This window comes from Buceros rhinoceros, unplaced genomic scaffold (genome assembly GCF_000710305.1).
Source record: "Buceros rhinoceros silvestris isolate BGI_N320 unplaced genomic scaffold, ASM71030v1 scaffold17173, whole genome shotgun sequence".
Lineage (NCBI taxonomy): Eukaryota > Metazoa > Chordata > Aves > Bucerotiformes > Bucerotidae > Buceros > Buceros rhinoceros.
In genome coordinates, this window is record NW_010404392.1 from 49,526 (window position 1) to 65,884 (window position 16,359).

Below are 16,359 nucleotides of genomic sequence, written 5' to 3' on the forward strand. Positions count from 1 at the left end.
CCAAGAGGACCACACTCCAACTGGTGGAGTATCAGCTCATTTCCCATGGGAAGGAAGAGACATCAACCCAAAATTCTGATTTTTTAGTTTAGATATGCATTTGCCAACACAGTAGTTCTGATTTTTGTTTTAGTCATGTCTTGAAGTTGCAAAGTTTTTCCTTTTAATAAGTGAGTAACACGACAGCACTTCTACTGGGGCAGCGTCTGCAACGTAACAGCCACAGGAAAGTTTCTACGTTAATTATCATCATGGCTACAGCACACAGAGGTGCTCAAATCAGTATTTAAATAAATGCATTTCAGTAAAGGACCTGTGACATTCAATTTGCTATATCATTGCAGAATGCTAAGAATAAATTGTGAGGTACCTGAGAATATAGGTTAAAAGCAACATCTGAAGCACAAGGAATGGGTATGAGAAACTTTCACGGAGAGGTGGAGTCCACATGACGCGAGTACACTAAAAATAAGAACTAGGTTAGATGATAACATTTGCTGTTACATTTCCATAAAACAATGTGCTTATATTTCAAAATGTATGACCAGAGACAGTTCAATAAAATAAAAAACAAGCTACATGAGATTTTACTCACCAACTTAAAAAAAAAAAAGCCAGGAAGCAGAAAAGAAGAGGAAAAAGGAAGCGTCTTCCAGACCTGCAGTCTGTGATGCATTGTTTAATTAAAAGAGATCACTACTGCCCCAAAATTAAATGTGGCAGCTAGAGAACATCCAAGAAAAAGGCCAGGACAGCAGCTGCTTGTCCCTGCTTCTGCCAGAATTAACAACTCATTCAGGTAACTAAAACCATTCTCATTTCAGGCAGTGACTTGCCACGCTTAGATGGAGAAAGTGTGTGGGGAGAGGATCTGAAGGACAAGCCAACATTATACTCCTCATTATATTGGAGTTCTCTAGGTTATAAACTGCTTGCAGATGGCATTGACCATCAGAAAAATAAGTACAACTTTACAGGACAACTCTGACACGCAAACAAATGGGTTCAAAATGGCTATCAATAGACTTGCACTAAAAATTACAAGTAGGTTCTTTACAGGAAAAAACTTAGTTGATCTTAACATGGTCCATAATGAATATATGGAAGTTCATAGGATGTTGATGCCAGGGTGTTCCTTCTCCTTCGCGACCGAGAAGCTCAAAATGATTTTCTAAAATACCGTTTTACCAAAGATGTCATTCAAATCAACATTATACAGCTCCTTGTTTATTGTCTTGCTATTTCACAAATGCGTTAAACTAATGGTGCAAAATAAACATGTCGTAATAGCGTAAAATAAATGCAAAGCACAGAGGCCCATCACATTAATCAAACAGTCCTTGCCGTCTAAAAACACCCTCTATAAAAGCTGTACCCTGATTACCATTAAAACAAACCTTTCGTAATTATACATACTGCGTTGTCTTCAGCTGACTGCGCAGATGTCATTAGTTAAAATTACTTTTATTAGCAATTAATATGTCATGATTACTCTAAAGCAGTGCAGTCTTTTTTAGTATTTTTCAAGACTACAGCAACATGCGATTTACCAAATCTTCTGATACTGAAGGAGATAAAGACAGGAAGGAAACAATGAGTATATACACCCATAAAGGGGCAGCATTACCTTCAAAGTGGATTGACTCATGTAGCCCATGCTATTTTTCTATATTTGGAATGTAATACTAAATTCAATCATCTGTGGATGATTTACCAAGGCTGTAAACTAACTTTGCTGCAGGTATAAATACATCAGATCTGTCTAAGCTTGAAATCATTAAAACACAGAGCACAAGCGCAGCACAAACAAAACCATACTGCCTTTGGATCGTTAGCTCAGTGCCCGAAGGCCAACCACTCCTACACAGCATTAGATCCAGGGCACCAAGACTTGCAGATCAGGCTTACTCGGTTAGCTCAGTTCTACCCTTCCAGAAAAAGAAAGCAAATTTTTAGCAACCAGTCTAGCTCCACTGTACGTACTGTTGAACCACACGCCAGATGATTTCTACAGAATCACAGAATCGTTTTGGTTGAAAGAAATCTTTAAGATCACCACATCCAACTGTTCACCCTGTACTGCCAGGTTATCACTTCACCATGTCCCTCAGCACCACATCTGTACGTCTTTAATCAAAAGCATATCAAACAGCTAAATAAAATAGCTTTTTTTTAATACACACATGCGTGCACGCGCATCCCTTGCATGTGATGCAACAGTATGCACAGTGAAAGTAGATCACCTACATGCGTGTAACTACATAACTACGTAACGCTACGTACACGACAGTATCAAACAACCCTGAGGTACTTCATTAGAGACAGCACAAACACAGAGAGCTAGCTGAGATCTAACTCTGCACCTCTGCCAGAGCTACTGCACTCCAGAAACCGATACAGCTGAGCCTGAATAAGGGTCACCCAACTTAAGACCCCACCAAGCCCAGACTATGTCCTTGTAGAGCTGTGCACACCTAATTTCATGCCATTCTCCAAAACACAAACATTATCTGTGTTTCTTCCCACACCCAGAGCGAGGTGAGCTCTCCTATCAAGTCTCCCCTACGGACAGGAGAACTGCCCATGCCATAGGGAAATAAATGCTTCTTTTCATTGTCGCTACCACTATCTCTGAAGTTTTCAGTTCGTTCCTCTCTGAAGTTACGCTTTATCACCTTCCCAGAGTTGGTCAAGCAACGCATCCTCTTATCAGTATTTCCTAGCAAAGGATAAAGCCTTCACTTCTCTTCAGAATGTCATTAAGAACAGAAACCCACACAAAACCTTGTGTTTACCCTTTTAAAGCACCAAAAATAGTTCAGAAACACTTAACGTTTACCTGGTGTGGACCAGGCAGTTAACACCCATGGGTGAAAATTCTTCACGGAGGATATTTAGAGAAAAACATTTCAAATGCAACTTAAAAAATAAAATAGAAAACAAAAACCTGTTTATGAAATGGCCAAGAAAGCTGTCAAAGCTCAGTGTAAATAAAGCATCTTATGTACAACGACATATTCCTACTCCTCAGAGTTTTCTACCAAGTTCAGCTGAGTAAAATAAGAAAACAAAACATGACACTCAACAAAACTACAGGGTAGCCAGTTTCCATCTAGAAAATCTTTACAGTGCAGTTGCATTTTAAGTAAAAGAAAGCAAATATTTAGATAAATTTATATATATATAAAATGAACATTAAAACAACAGAAACACTACCCACAGGCATCAGAATAAAAGCTATGAGTTTTATTCCAAAATATGAAATAATGACATGAGGAGCATTAACTGGGGACAGAGGGAGATGTTTTAAGTGGCAGAGTAGTTTTTTTTTTTTCCTGTTATGCAGCTTACTGAAGAGGATTAGCATTGGAATCCTCTATATACATACACAGTTTCTATATTCTGTGTATCCTGCCTACAGTATATAAGTACTACCGAGGTTTCTTTGCTTTTTTTGTCTATGTGTATTCATGCATTTCTGGTAAAATACACAGAAACTCAAAGAAAACCACCTCTATTTCTGAAGCTTCTTCATACGGTCCATGTAGCCCAGTTATGTCTGGAACGGGCACAAAAATAGAATATTTTGATGTTTTGAATATTGAAGTCGTTGTACTGCTAAGACTTCAATCTCAGGAGCATTTCACAATATTTTTCTTTTCTGAATTATTGTTTTAAGGGGACACATTGAACTGCGATATACTTTTTCAAGTCATAGCCTATTTTGCTTTCAAAAACGTCTTATTCCCTTTAAATTCATCCCCTAATAGATAAGCAATATCACCATCTTTAATGAAATGACAATTAGCTTAAACTTTAAAAAACAAAAAAAAAACGAGCGTGGGAGACCTACCTCTCCATGGTTGAAGAAGAAACACATCACAGTAATGAGGCCCCCTAGACGGCTCCCACTGTGAAAAGAACAGGGAAAATAGGTACAACAGCATGGTCAGTGCTGTTTAAAAAATGTGAAGCGGCACTTATTACAGCTCAGTTTATTGGGGGGCAAGGCTTTGAAGCATCAAGTGAAAGCAATCTACAGTGTACATACAACACTGAAATACTAGTCAGTCAGCTAATGGTTATTTCAGAGCAGACCAGTCTTCACCAGCTCTCTTCTGCAAAACACTGATTTTAATGTGAGTAATTTGGAAAACAGTTACTCTGCTCCTCAAAAACTTTGGTTTAAATCATTACATCTGGTCCTTCATCTTCTATCCCCAGAGCCTGGTCTTCAAAAGTGCCAGATTTGCTTTTTTTAAACACCAGGCCGTATAAATCGAGCATTTCTTCCCCAAGATGTTGAGAAAAGAACTTGAGAATTTGCACACCCAAACACCCAACAGGGAATTTTGGTCTGAATCTAAGCCTATGTGGGGGTAATCAAACTAAGCATGTTCCAAAAACTTAGAAAGGAATTCATGACGTGGTCAATGCAAGAGCCTATTTAATTCTTAAGTGAAATACTGTGATGTTAACGTGAGAAAGATTTTAATCCCTTGACTTCAGGATTTTTATACGTTTCTAAACCAAACAGTTTGCACCACGGAGCCAACACAAAGCCCAAAGATTTTACTCAGATTTATCCCATCTCAGAAGAGCAATAGATCGGGTTCCTTTTGTTTGACTAGATTCGTAACTACACACGTCCGGTGGAATAAAGCAAAGAACATTTCTGTGTACACAAGTGCATGACTACTGTGAATGACAGGGTATTCCATTTTTGCTGCTAAACAGAAGTATCAGTCGGCTGTTCAGATTCTTTAAAAAAAAAAAAACACAAACAAATCTCAGATCCTCTCAGACCCTTCACCCATCGTTAACATACAAGTCAAACAGAATCAGTGATTTCTGGGCACAAAATCTGAGGATTAAAGACACCGAGTGCTAAAAGAGTCTCCAGGAATTGTGCATTCTTGCGCATAAAACCCTATCTTTCACCACACAGATCCTAAAAGCATCAACACAAACTCAAAATGACTAAAAGAATGTGCTTAATATTAAAAAATGTTAGTCTCAGAAACAAAGCAAACTAAATGCTGCCATGTAGGAGGTACCATAGTTAAGTCTTTCTGCGTCAACATAAAAGCTCTCTCCACTGAAACTCCCACACCATACAAGTGGTGAAGTATACGTCCTTCAGTTGGAACCTACTCAGCCCCCCCATTTAATCTAGAATAATCTGAATTTAATAAATTATTAGTCATTTTTACAGAACTGCTGATGACCTGAACAGTTACACTTTGTCTGGTAGAGTCAGCTCTGGAATAATTAAAGAATGAGTCTATAGACTCCCTGGGTACAACAACCTATAGCTTAAAGTCATCTCGGGAAATGCTGTATTTCACTGTTGATTAATATGCAAGAAACAAAATACTGAAAAAGTGCTGTCAGAAAGAGAAATGGGAAATACACTGGTAGTTCCAGACACAGTATTTGACAATCAGCTTAGGCTGTCCCTTGACTACGGGAATAAAGAGGCGGGTTAGGTTGAGAGGAGGGCAGGATCTTACAACTGCATAAAGTACTTATCGTCGAAAAGCCATCCCTTTGTCCGTGGAAAAAAAACCCTCAAAAATTGGCAAGAGTTCTCACCATATTGCTTCAGTTATCTTATCAGAGAAAAAAGATTACACTCTCTTACATGCTGAAAGAAAAAAGATTACGCATTCTATGAACATATAGGGAGACCAAAAAAAACCCTCGAAAAAACAATTATGTAAGCTCGAGATGATTACTGCTAACAAATTCAGGAAAGAAGAGATGGAGAAAATATTAGAGGATGGTTTCCCATCATCCAATGAGTCAGGCTATGACAAAGCCTTTCAAAACCCAGAGCAGAAAGAATATCAGCTTTATGAAAGAGATTTATGCCAGTTCATAAGATTATCTACTTCAGTGTTGTAGAACTGCATTACTCCAGTTCTTCCATCTTTTTCACATCTTATGGAAAAGCCTAAATACTCTGGCTTGCTTTGACTACGAGGAACCTTGGAACAGCCGTAATGACTAAGCACTCATCTAGATCTGGTATCCAACTATCAATATTCTTCAGAATAAATAAATAAGTATGATGAAAATCCTATCTGCAGGAAACTTCGTAGTCATTTGTCATTCTTTTTATAATCCAGATAGCTGGTGGCTTACACCTTGAAAGAGCTGCGTTTATATTCTAGTCATCTAGACTACCTACTCTGCAGATTATTTATAGTAAAAACTGAATTATTATCAATACTTGATATTTATTGCCACCCAAGTCTAATGAAAGTACTGAGAAATGAAGAGCTTACTGATTTTTCAATGACATTAATATATAAAATGCAGGACCTCCCTTAAGAGAAAAAGACAAGTTAATGATATGAATATTCAGACTTTATCTACTTCCTCAACATGAGACATTAGTTTCCTATGTTAAGGAATACAAACATAGACGCTTTACCCCCCAACACCTAAGAATTGCACCGGGCAGTTTCCTCTTTTCACTGTCAGCTCCTGCCCTTTGTATGAACTACTCTTTATACGAACTATTCTTTATATGAACTATCAGCACAGGCCTCAGAGAGAGCAGGAGAAAAACCCACAAGACAGTGAAGTCACAGAACGAAAGGGAAAAACGATCACATCTCTCAGAGGAAAATGATGCAGCCTTTCGCTTTTTTGCAAAACTGACAAATGAAAGTAGAGGTAAATGGAAAAATATTTCCACTTCTGTTTTTCTGCTGAATGTGGAGTCTATTTCTGTATGAAAGTGTATTACAGTTCCTGAAATGTAAGGACAGGTAGTGAAAACACAAATTCATAGGAAAAGGGAAGTATATAGCTATCTCCAAGAGAATGCATTATCTTAAAATGGTATTTTATCTTCTCAGTTAAGTTCAAATTGAAAGACACACAGCACGACTTGAGGCAAAGCACTGGGAAATGTCCAGTCTTGGTTAGAAGTATCCTGTCATTCAAACTGTTTACAAACGAGTTTCACTGATAATTTTAAAAACAGAAACCTGTCAAAAGCCGTTTAACACCTGCACAGCAGTGAGTTTTATCCACTGGTGGCATCACTGAGATATCGCTTCACTGAAATTTTCCACAATTTTTGTGGCATCGTCATTTATTTTAAGCAAAAACCTTCTCTGTTTCAGTAAATTTTTAACAATAATGTAAATAGAAAGCACTATACTGTTCAAACAAATAAGCAATATCCCATAAAAATATTTTTCAAGTTTCCTATAAAAGCTGACGGCTAGGACCAACCACATAGTTCAGTCTCAGCTGCCTTACCTGAGGTATGTACCGTATATGAAGAACAGTGACATCATTAATCCATTCAAAAGAAAAATCACAGCAACATAAAAGGAGGCAGGGTCTCCCAAGCCTAACAAACAAACAGGGAATACACTGTCAAATACAGAAGAAAGATCATATAACCCACCCTACAATCAGTATCATGCAGCACACGGCATGTTACCACAAGGTATCTACACAGGGACAACTAAAAAAAGTTAATGTCATCAAGATTACGGTGGAGATTCGGCTGCAAGACTACACTCCTGAAAAAACAAATAGAGGAGGGGCAGACACAGCACTGGGGCAGTCAGCAACAGAGTAAGTCAAGAGGGAAGCATTAACTGTTCAGAAAAAGCTTGCAAAGTGTAGAAGGCATAAGAACATTCTGCACAGACAATGTTTTGACTTCATAGAGCTGTTTACATCAGGTTTGTACTCCTGAAGCTCTCACTTCCCACCTCTTGCAAAAGTAAATCCATCTTTAAACATATCACAGACAATGCTCTTTGCTTTGTTTCATTAGAAGCCAAGAGATTTTCCAATAATGCAAGGCTTTTGATTTATTCATTTCACAAACACCTCCGCATTCACATTTCTGTTGTTATTCTCTTTCCCATCAATTCTTTAAACCCTCCTGGCTCTAATTGTTTCAGAAGCACAGCATTAAAAGCCTTATTCATTCTAGAGAAGATACAGAAACTGCATAGTTTCACACACAGGAATGATTATCCACCACCGCTGAAACCCCGGCAAGACATTTCTCTGAAGATGATGCCACGCTCACTAAACACATTAGTCTCCATAGTTGGTGTTTTCATTGGTTTGGGTTTGTTTTTAAGAAGAACAGGAAGGAAAAGGTATACATTTATTCACTGTTTATTGCTTCTGACAAAATTAAAGGAAGTGAATCATTCAAACTCTTATGAAACTTCTTTAGCTTTTGTGTGAAGGCAAAAGCCTAACTTGTCACCAAAGACACCTTAAAAGATGAAATGAAACAACTTCACAAGCTACCATCTACCATTCAGTTTTAACTGACTGTAGAACATCAAGAGCGCTTCTCAGCAAGGTACTTTTATGGCGTGAATACTCACTTGACAAGCCAATACTTTAAATGTGGGGGAAAAAAACCCAAGCAAGTGGCAGCATCCAAGCTTTGGTATCGAGATCAAGGTATAAGATTAAAATTCTTATGCTGAATAGCAGGTCAAAAGAGGAAGAGAATTTTTCCCAGCAGAGTCACTACACAAAACTTCTCCAAAAGGGAGCCTTGTGGGTACCAACTCCTCGAGTTGTAGTTAGGAGAGGAATTAGAGGGCAAGTTTTTGAAATGTAGGAACTTGGAATGCACTGGAGATTCTACCGAAGCTACAAAAATTTAACAGTAGTTTCCAACTGCATGTAGCACATCTTATTCTTTGTAACAGCCCCACATTATGAATGCTCGACAGCTGTGAAGTTCTAAAGTGCGGTATAGGAATTGAACCTAGGTAGGAGGAGCCCACATTCTCACCCCTCCAAAGTACCTCTTCTTCTTTTCACGCTTCTCACTTGTGTTGTGAACCTGCCAAAACCCCAAGCTTAGCCAAAGAAAGCACGTGAGCAATAAACACACAGGAACGTTTATTGCTTCTGAAATACATAAAGGCACAATTACACGCTTCCAGGAAGAAACCAGAATAAAACACAACTCACCCTCGCAACTTTCAACAGGACTAAGCCCTTTTCCTCTGTTTACAGTCCAACACGTCTTTGTCTGCACACCAAGGAAATCCATAACGGCGGTATATATGCGGTACCAGCTGGCCAGGACCACCTAGGTGGAAAACAGGATTTGGAGTTTCTGAAAAGGAACTCTGAGAGGAGCTCAATGCCCAAAGTAACCTCTCATGACAACTGGCCCGCACCCGGGATTTATTTTAAACTCAGGATTTAGCTCAACAGCTTAGCATTTTTGACCATAACTTCCTAAAGGCTGCACAGACCAACTGTTCATTAATAGGCTAAAACTGCAACTGCTTAAAAACAGAAATAATTTCATGCATCAAACTGCAATATTTGAAAAAATTCTATACTTCAGTATTGTCTGGAAGGTTCCTCATTTAACTATTTTTTGTTTATCAGATATTAAAATCCCTGATTTTCTTGGAAGAGGATGGATGGCCAAATTAAATCCATTAAAATCAATTAATTTTTCTCCACCTGGCAAGAATATTAATGGACCAAATCTCTAGGGTTTCTACTCAGCTAAACTCTGATAGGTTAAATTTAAACACACATTAGAAAGGGCTTCCAGCATTTTCATTTTCCATGCAAAGGTCTTAATGTTCTTACAACAACCACCAAATTAAATCCTAACTCCTTACACAGATAACATCAGTATTTTACACACAGAAAAACGACAACTCATCTCACAGCAAAGTCACCAGTTAACACCACCAAGTGATTCTGTCAGGATATAACTGACTTTATTGAGTTCATAAATGAGTAATGTGACCATTCCAGCTGAGCTGCTTTGAAAGTTATAACCCAGGAGTTCCCAGACTGCAAATGTGTTTCACCACTGCAGTATGAGCTGCCTCAGCCCTCTGTCACAGAAACCATGTACGAGAAGGACGATTCCCTCTTTTCTTTCACCATATAATTAATAAAACTCTTTATGTCACTTTATCTTCAAGGAGGGAAACACAGGGAATTACACCTTGATGTCTGAGAATGTGATGGAGGAAATCCTCCTGGAAACCACTTCCAAACATACAAAGTGTTTGGAAGCAGTTAGTATGGATTTACCAAGGGGAAATCACACCTGCCCAACTTCATAACATTCTGAGATGACTGTGTGGGTAGATGAGGGGACAGCTGTGGCTAGACGATGGCACAAGAGAATATCCTCGGCAAGTTTGCACGTGACGCAAAACGGGAAGGAGTGGTTGATGCTTGTGCTGCCCTTCAGAAGGGCCTCAACAGGCTAGAGAAATGGGGCAACAGGAATCTCAAAAAAAGGAAATGCAAAGTCCTGCACCAGGGAGGTGCACCACCACGCACCAGTACAAACTGGAGCTGACCAGCTAGAAAGCAGTTTTGCAGAAAAAGACTTGTGAGTCCTGGAGGACAAGCTGCACTTGAGCCAGCGATAAGCTCTTGATGCAAAGAAAGCCAAATGTATCCTTGGCTGTATGTCACCAGGTCAGGCAAGGAGGTCCTTCTCTGCTCAGCACTGCCAAGATTGTATCTCCAGTGCTGAGTCCTGTTCAGGGCTGCCCAAGACACAAGAAGGACACAAAGACGACTGAGACAGACTCTTTTCGGCTGAACAAGACAAGAGATGATGAGCACACATTGAAACACAGGATATTCCACTACACATGCCAAAAAACTTTTACTTTGAGGGGAGTCAAACATTGGAACAAGTTGCCCAGAGGTGGAGATATTCAAAATGAAACCTGAGATGGCCCTGAGCAACCTGCTGTACTTCACCCTGCTTCGCAAAGAGTGTTGAGACTAGGCGATCTTCAGACAACCCTTCCCAACTCAACTGTTCTGCGATTCTATACTTAATTGTTAATACCAGAGCTCCAATCACCATGGCTCATTTCATCTGTGGCTTTACACTCTCACAGTGTAAATTTTATATATTCAAAATGTAACTACATCATTCTAGACCGAGACACCCCGCCTCGATATTCCGTCCTGCAAAGTACACTATCCCGAATTCCTGAAGGTTTCTGAACATCAAACGTTCTTACTCAGCCAATGTTGCACAAAAACAATTTTACTGATTTATCAACTTAAGCTTTTTATGTCATAAGTGCTTGTGTCTGAGGCAGATGTCACCACAAATGAATACTCCCCAAAAAATTACCAGGTTAGGTATTTCATGCAAAAGACAAACACTGTCTTTGAGAAAGCACTTTCAGGCCAACTACACAACACTCATCAATTCAAATTTTCATCATCAGATGAAATATCTGAAATACACACACAGAAACATCAACTGTTCCGTTAGGATGAATGGCCAGAGAGTAAACTTAACATGTGATCTCTCTGCCATTTTGCATCAGGGATCACAGATATAAAAACCATCACAACTACTGGAACAACCTGACTATGCAGCAAATATCTGGAAAACCAAGACTTTATGGGGACTGGAATAGTGTACAACTACAAAGGCTGAGTTGTTGCTTTTACTTCTTATATTTATAATTAACACCACAGATGATGTAGTGATTTCTATGTACCCACTTTTTTTTTTCCTTCTTTTGAAGTATTCGTGACTAGTACCAGCCATACAAGCAGGTGAATTGTTCTACTTTTCGTAATGGGTTTAACTTCCTTTTTTGCAACTGGATTTCAAGGCTATTTTTGATGTGATTAATTTTGGAATCCGCTAAACAACCAAAAATTTTTATGAAAACTCAGCCTTAACACTACTATTGGGCTGAAAGGAGAAGGAAAGATCCTAAAATATCAAACAGGAAATGAAACACTTTCAGAAAATGTGACTGGATATTGAGGATCACAAGGAAAAATTTCACTGCCAACAAACCCACAAGCACCTTTCCACCACCCAGCCCCACTATAACCATAAGTAAAATTAGATAAATTTGGAGAACATACTTCAAATGTCAAGCTGCACCCACTGGTGGTTTTATAGATGTAGGTATGTGGCAACAAGAATACCCAAGAAATACACTTAAAAAAAAAAAAATCTCTTTACAGACATAAGCAGTAAATGACTGAAAGGAGCAGAGGCGACTGTTTGCCTGCTTTGCATGCCCACACAGGCACACAAAAGATGCATTCACACCTGATCGCCAAGTTCTATGAGCACCAGCATGATCCTAAAAAACCCTGAATGAACAGGCAAGCCCACACATTCTGCACAGTAACCTATCTAATGTTCTTGCAGACTGTCAGCCACTACATCTGACTGCTCTTGATTTGATTCCATCATCCAATTTACTTAGTCATCTTTCATGGTGATACTGATGGTTCTCTAACAGCAAGTTCATTTGACCAGTTACCTTTGATTTTGCAAGACAGACTATAGCTGAAGTCAATAAATGTTCCTCAGCTAAAGAAAACAGCTCTATCATACTCAAATAAGGTACTGTTCCTAATGGTGCATTTCTAGCACTAAACTGAAATACCTTTGGAGTTAACAAAACAAAACCAAACCACTGAAAAAACCCCCAGACAAACCCAAAACATTAGCATTAAGTTCTTCCAGAGCAAGGAATCAAAAAGCAAATGAAATCATTACATGCATGCCAAGAACTCTTACACGTACAATTCCTGAAAGGTCCCACAGAGCAGGAGAACAAGTATAAATGCCAGTAACCAACAATTACAGCCATTATTAGTCCTTAGTTCTCAAAAAAAAAAAAAAAAAAGCTGTTGCTGACACATGGAGTTACAGAAATATAAATTAACAAAAGGAGTGTCCCCTTTGCAAAATGTTTGAGACATGATGACAAAACCGTAAGAGAGGGAAAACCCAACATTCCTGTACTTAAAGACACGTTCTCTTTAGTGACAAGAAGGAGAGTAGGAACAGAATCTAACCAGGTACCAAGTCTAACATCAAGCAGGTACAGAACAACAGCAGTCAAGTCTTCTACAGAGGAATTTCTTCTGCAGTGTGTAAGTAAACTATTGCCACTCATAGATTTTAGCGTCACAGTGAATTGTGACGGTTAGTTCATTGTGCTACACAAAACACACGCCAAAATAACCTCTCAATACCTGTATGACTGCAGGTATTATTGTCATTATTTCCTATTTCCTGAAGTACACAATGCCAGCTACTTACCTGCTCTCGGTGAAAAGAACAAAAGACAAGAAGTATAGAATAGGATTGCAACTTCAGGGCACAAAATAGTAACATCTATAGATTAGACGCACTTGAAGTCTGAGAATTCATCACAATGTATGAAGTAACCTTCTCATTTTAAATCTGGAACTAAAACACAGTATTTAAGCAATGCTCCATTAATCACTGTAACTTTACAACCACGTTTTCGAGGGTAACACATATCTGTAAAGAAACCAAAGATTTGTCTGACGGTTTTATTTGTAGAACAGCTCACCTCTGGGTAAAGATTGAACCTCTGTAAGGTGTTAATCACTAAAGGGTATTCGGTTAGTCTGTCATTCATAATTGCCCATACTCCATTCCAAAACGATGGTGCCTCAATAATGATCTTGAAGTAGGAATAATAAAGACCCTACGGGAGAGCAGAACCATTACTCAGGATTAAAGAGGTCACTTCTGCTTCATGAACTGCCATAAACAAGCTTGGGCTTTCAATAAAATTTTATAATACAACAAAGAGGACAAAATGATGCAAGATGACTATCCAGTTTTTCAAATCTCTTCTATCAGTGCTGCTGAAACAGCAACGTGAGGTTATTTCCACCTCGTCTCATAGCACATCTAGAAATCTCTCGTTTGGGCTGGTAGCTACTCACTAGCAGAGGATTTCACAACATAAAAGCAGCCAAAAGGTAAATATGTACACATATGTATGCCAACATTTAGTAATTTAAGAAAATATTAAAAAAAAAAAAGAATAGTTTTGTATTTTAGGTCCTCTAGAATCATACATGTAAATTACATTCGAAGTGAAATGTGAAGAGATACATTCATAGGGATCAGCTGCAGGACACACAAATGCTCTGCGTGTAAAAGCGTACTACATGTTAGTTGCAAGGTATCGATAGATTTACTTATCCAGAAGGTATTAAGACATTTTGGAAAGCCCATGATCACCAGATTAGAGACGGAACTTTTCCAATCACTGCATTTTTATTGGAATGTAATCTAACCATTTCTGTGCGAAAAGCCATTTCTCTTTCTAGCGTTGACAGGTGGGAAAAGTGACGGTCATTTTCAAAAAGAGTTGTTATGTGATACCTGTTAAAAAATAACAATAATTAAAACCAAAGAAAGAGTTCTAGAACCTGCACTAACTCATATACACCAAGGAACAGCTGGCAAAACATCCAGTGAAGACCCAAAGTTTGCTTACAAAGTGGTATTTTAATTTACTCATGTATTATATCAACATTCTCCTCTACTCAGATTATTTGAAATGGAACCTACAGACCGTTTATTAAATTCTGTGATGGAATCAGTCATTTTAACTTCAGCACAGACACTTAAGGATCAAAAGTTTAATGCTACTAATACTATCAAGTCTACATATTAGGAAAGAAAATTCAAATATCTGAAAAGTTAATAGAAACACAGATTAAAAACTGGTGAAAATAATGGTGCACATACAAGTCATGTATGTTTTTTCCACAAAAATCTCTCCCGATTTGTATTTTAAGGCAGTTACCTGCATTTTATTATAGATGAGCTTACCATCAAAAGCATATTTAAATAAAGGTGCAACTATAGGGAAGAAAAAAGAAGTCAGGAAAAATGCAAATCACGTTGGAGGCAAAATTTGCAATTTCCAAGAGGAGCTTCACCTCCAGAAAGGGTGGAAAAAGCAAGAAACAGAGCAGTGCACATGACTCTGCTTTTGAATGGGAATTTGCCAGAAAAACTACTAGAAATCACTAGTCCTTCTCGGGCTAGGAAACAAAATCAGAGTGGCAGTAGCTGTTACTTTCCATCTCTGCAAAAGCAGCTGGTGAAAATCACTCCAGGAGCCACTCTCACTCAAGTCTGTACAACAAAAAAGAAGGGTGAGGGTTAGGATGGAACCTGAAACACAAGGATTTCATTGACAAAAAGTACTTGAAAGGCCATTCTTCTGTAGACGAAGAAAACACTGGCCAGACTTCTCTGTTAGTTTTGCATCATGATTTCTCTAAGAAATTAAAGCAGACTTCAAATAAGCAGAACATAGGAGAAAGTTGAAAGGGTTTATCTGGACTTTTAAAACCCACTGAGAGTAAAAAAAGTCTGTTAGTGGAAATGTGCCTGAATTTGTATCGCTAAGCAACAATTCTCCACCTGGAAAGCAGCTTCACTCTTTGCTACACAGGCTTAAGAAACCTTTCACGTCAGCTTCAGAACAAAATTATTCATCTTAGAGACAACAGTGTGTTTTGAGATGAAAGATCTAAATATAAATTATCCAAATAGCTTGTCTAAATATAAGTCCAAATGATATTTTTATTATTTAAAATACCGTATTACTCTTGAGCAATAAATTTAACCTTACCAATGCAGGACTCCTGCAATAGCAGCTGTAAAGGAAACAAAAGGTGTCAAGTTACTCAAATATTGAAATAATTGAACATGAAATCCTGTTTATTAATTACAGCACTAATTCAGAGATGCACAGAAGGTACTCAGTCTCCAGACGCACAGAAGAAGAGGAACTTCTGAATTTCATGGCCAGCTCTTTGAAACTCTGTGGCCAGGAAGGGCTAAAGGTCATCATGCAGCCTGGTTGTCTCCTGCAGCCGTAATCCTGCAGTGACTGTTGGGCAGTTTCTTCAGAATCTGCCAACCCATGGAAACGGTACAGACCAAACTTCCAAGCTGGAAGGTATTAATACATCATCTCACCCAAAAAGCTTTTGAAGGAGATCAGGACTGATAAGGCTTTTGTGCTTTCTGGTGTGATACAGGGGACATCTGTAAAATTTGAGTGATCCAAACGGACCATAACAACCAACACAACAGAGACAACCATTGCTAAAAAAGGTAGACTCTGCATGTAGTAAGATTCCATTTTTCCATTTGGAGACTATCTGCATTGTTGTTACATAGCTACAGAACAAGGGAGGTAACCTGAGGGACAAAGGGAAAAGACAAACAATGATGAAGTGGTGGGTAAACAATCTAGGTCTCCCACTTCTTGAGCATGACAAGATCCACAGAGAGCAGAAGCTACTCCATTTTGCTCGGGCAGCACTCATCATGGGTGCGGTATAAAGGGCAGGTATTTAGAAGCAGCACGGTGCTCCTTCTAGACTGCGGGTGTCGAGGCACACAGTGGTTCTCTTACCCTATAAAGGTCAGGTAGACTAGTTGCCTTCAATCCAAGAAAATCTTTACGGTTAATGAAGAGCGCTCTTATTCACATAGGCTACATGGAGCAGAGGGAAAGA

General features: G+C 38.7%; 1 protein-coding gene across 1 annotated transcript in view; it reads right to left on the minus strand.

Annotated features, from left to right (window-relative positions):
* Positions 1-16,359, minus strand: part of LOC104491031 (probable C-mannosyltransferase DPY19L1) — a 40,274-nt gene that overhangs the window by 20,404 nt on the left and 3,511 nt on the right. The window contains exons 2-8 of the mRNA XM_010133386.1: positions 15,465-15,489; positions 14,113-14,200; positions 13,374-13,511; positions 8,980-9,100; positions 7,279-7,372; positions 3,854-3,911; positions 371-462 (exon numbers count right to left, since the gene is read on the minus strand). Coding sequence (XP_010131688.1) covers positions 371-462; positions 3,854-3,911; positions 7,279-7,372; positions 8,980-9,100; positions 13,374-13,511; positions 14,113-14,200; positions 15,465-15,489 — 616 coding nt within the window. The remainder of the gene's footprint in view (positions 1-370; positions 463-3,853; positions 3,912-7,278; positions 7,373-8,979; positions 9,101-13,373; positions 13,512-14,112; positions 14,201-15,464; positions 15,490-16,359) is intronic.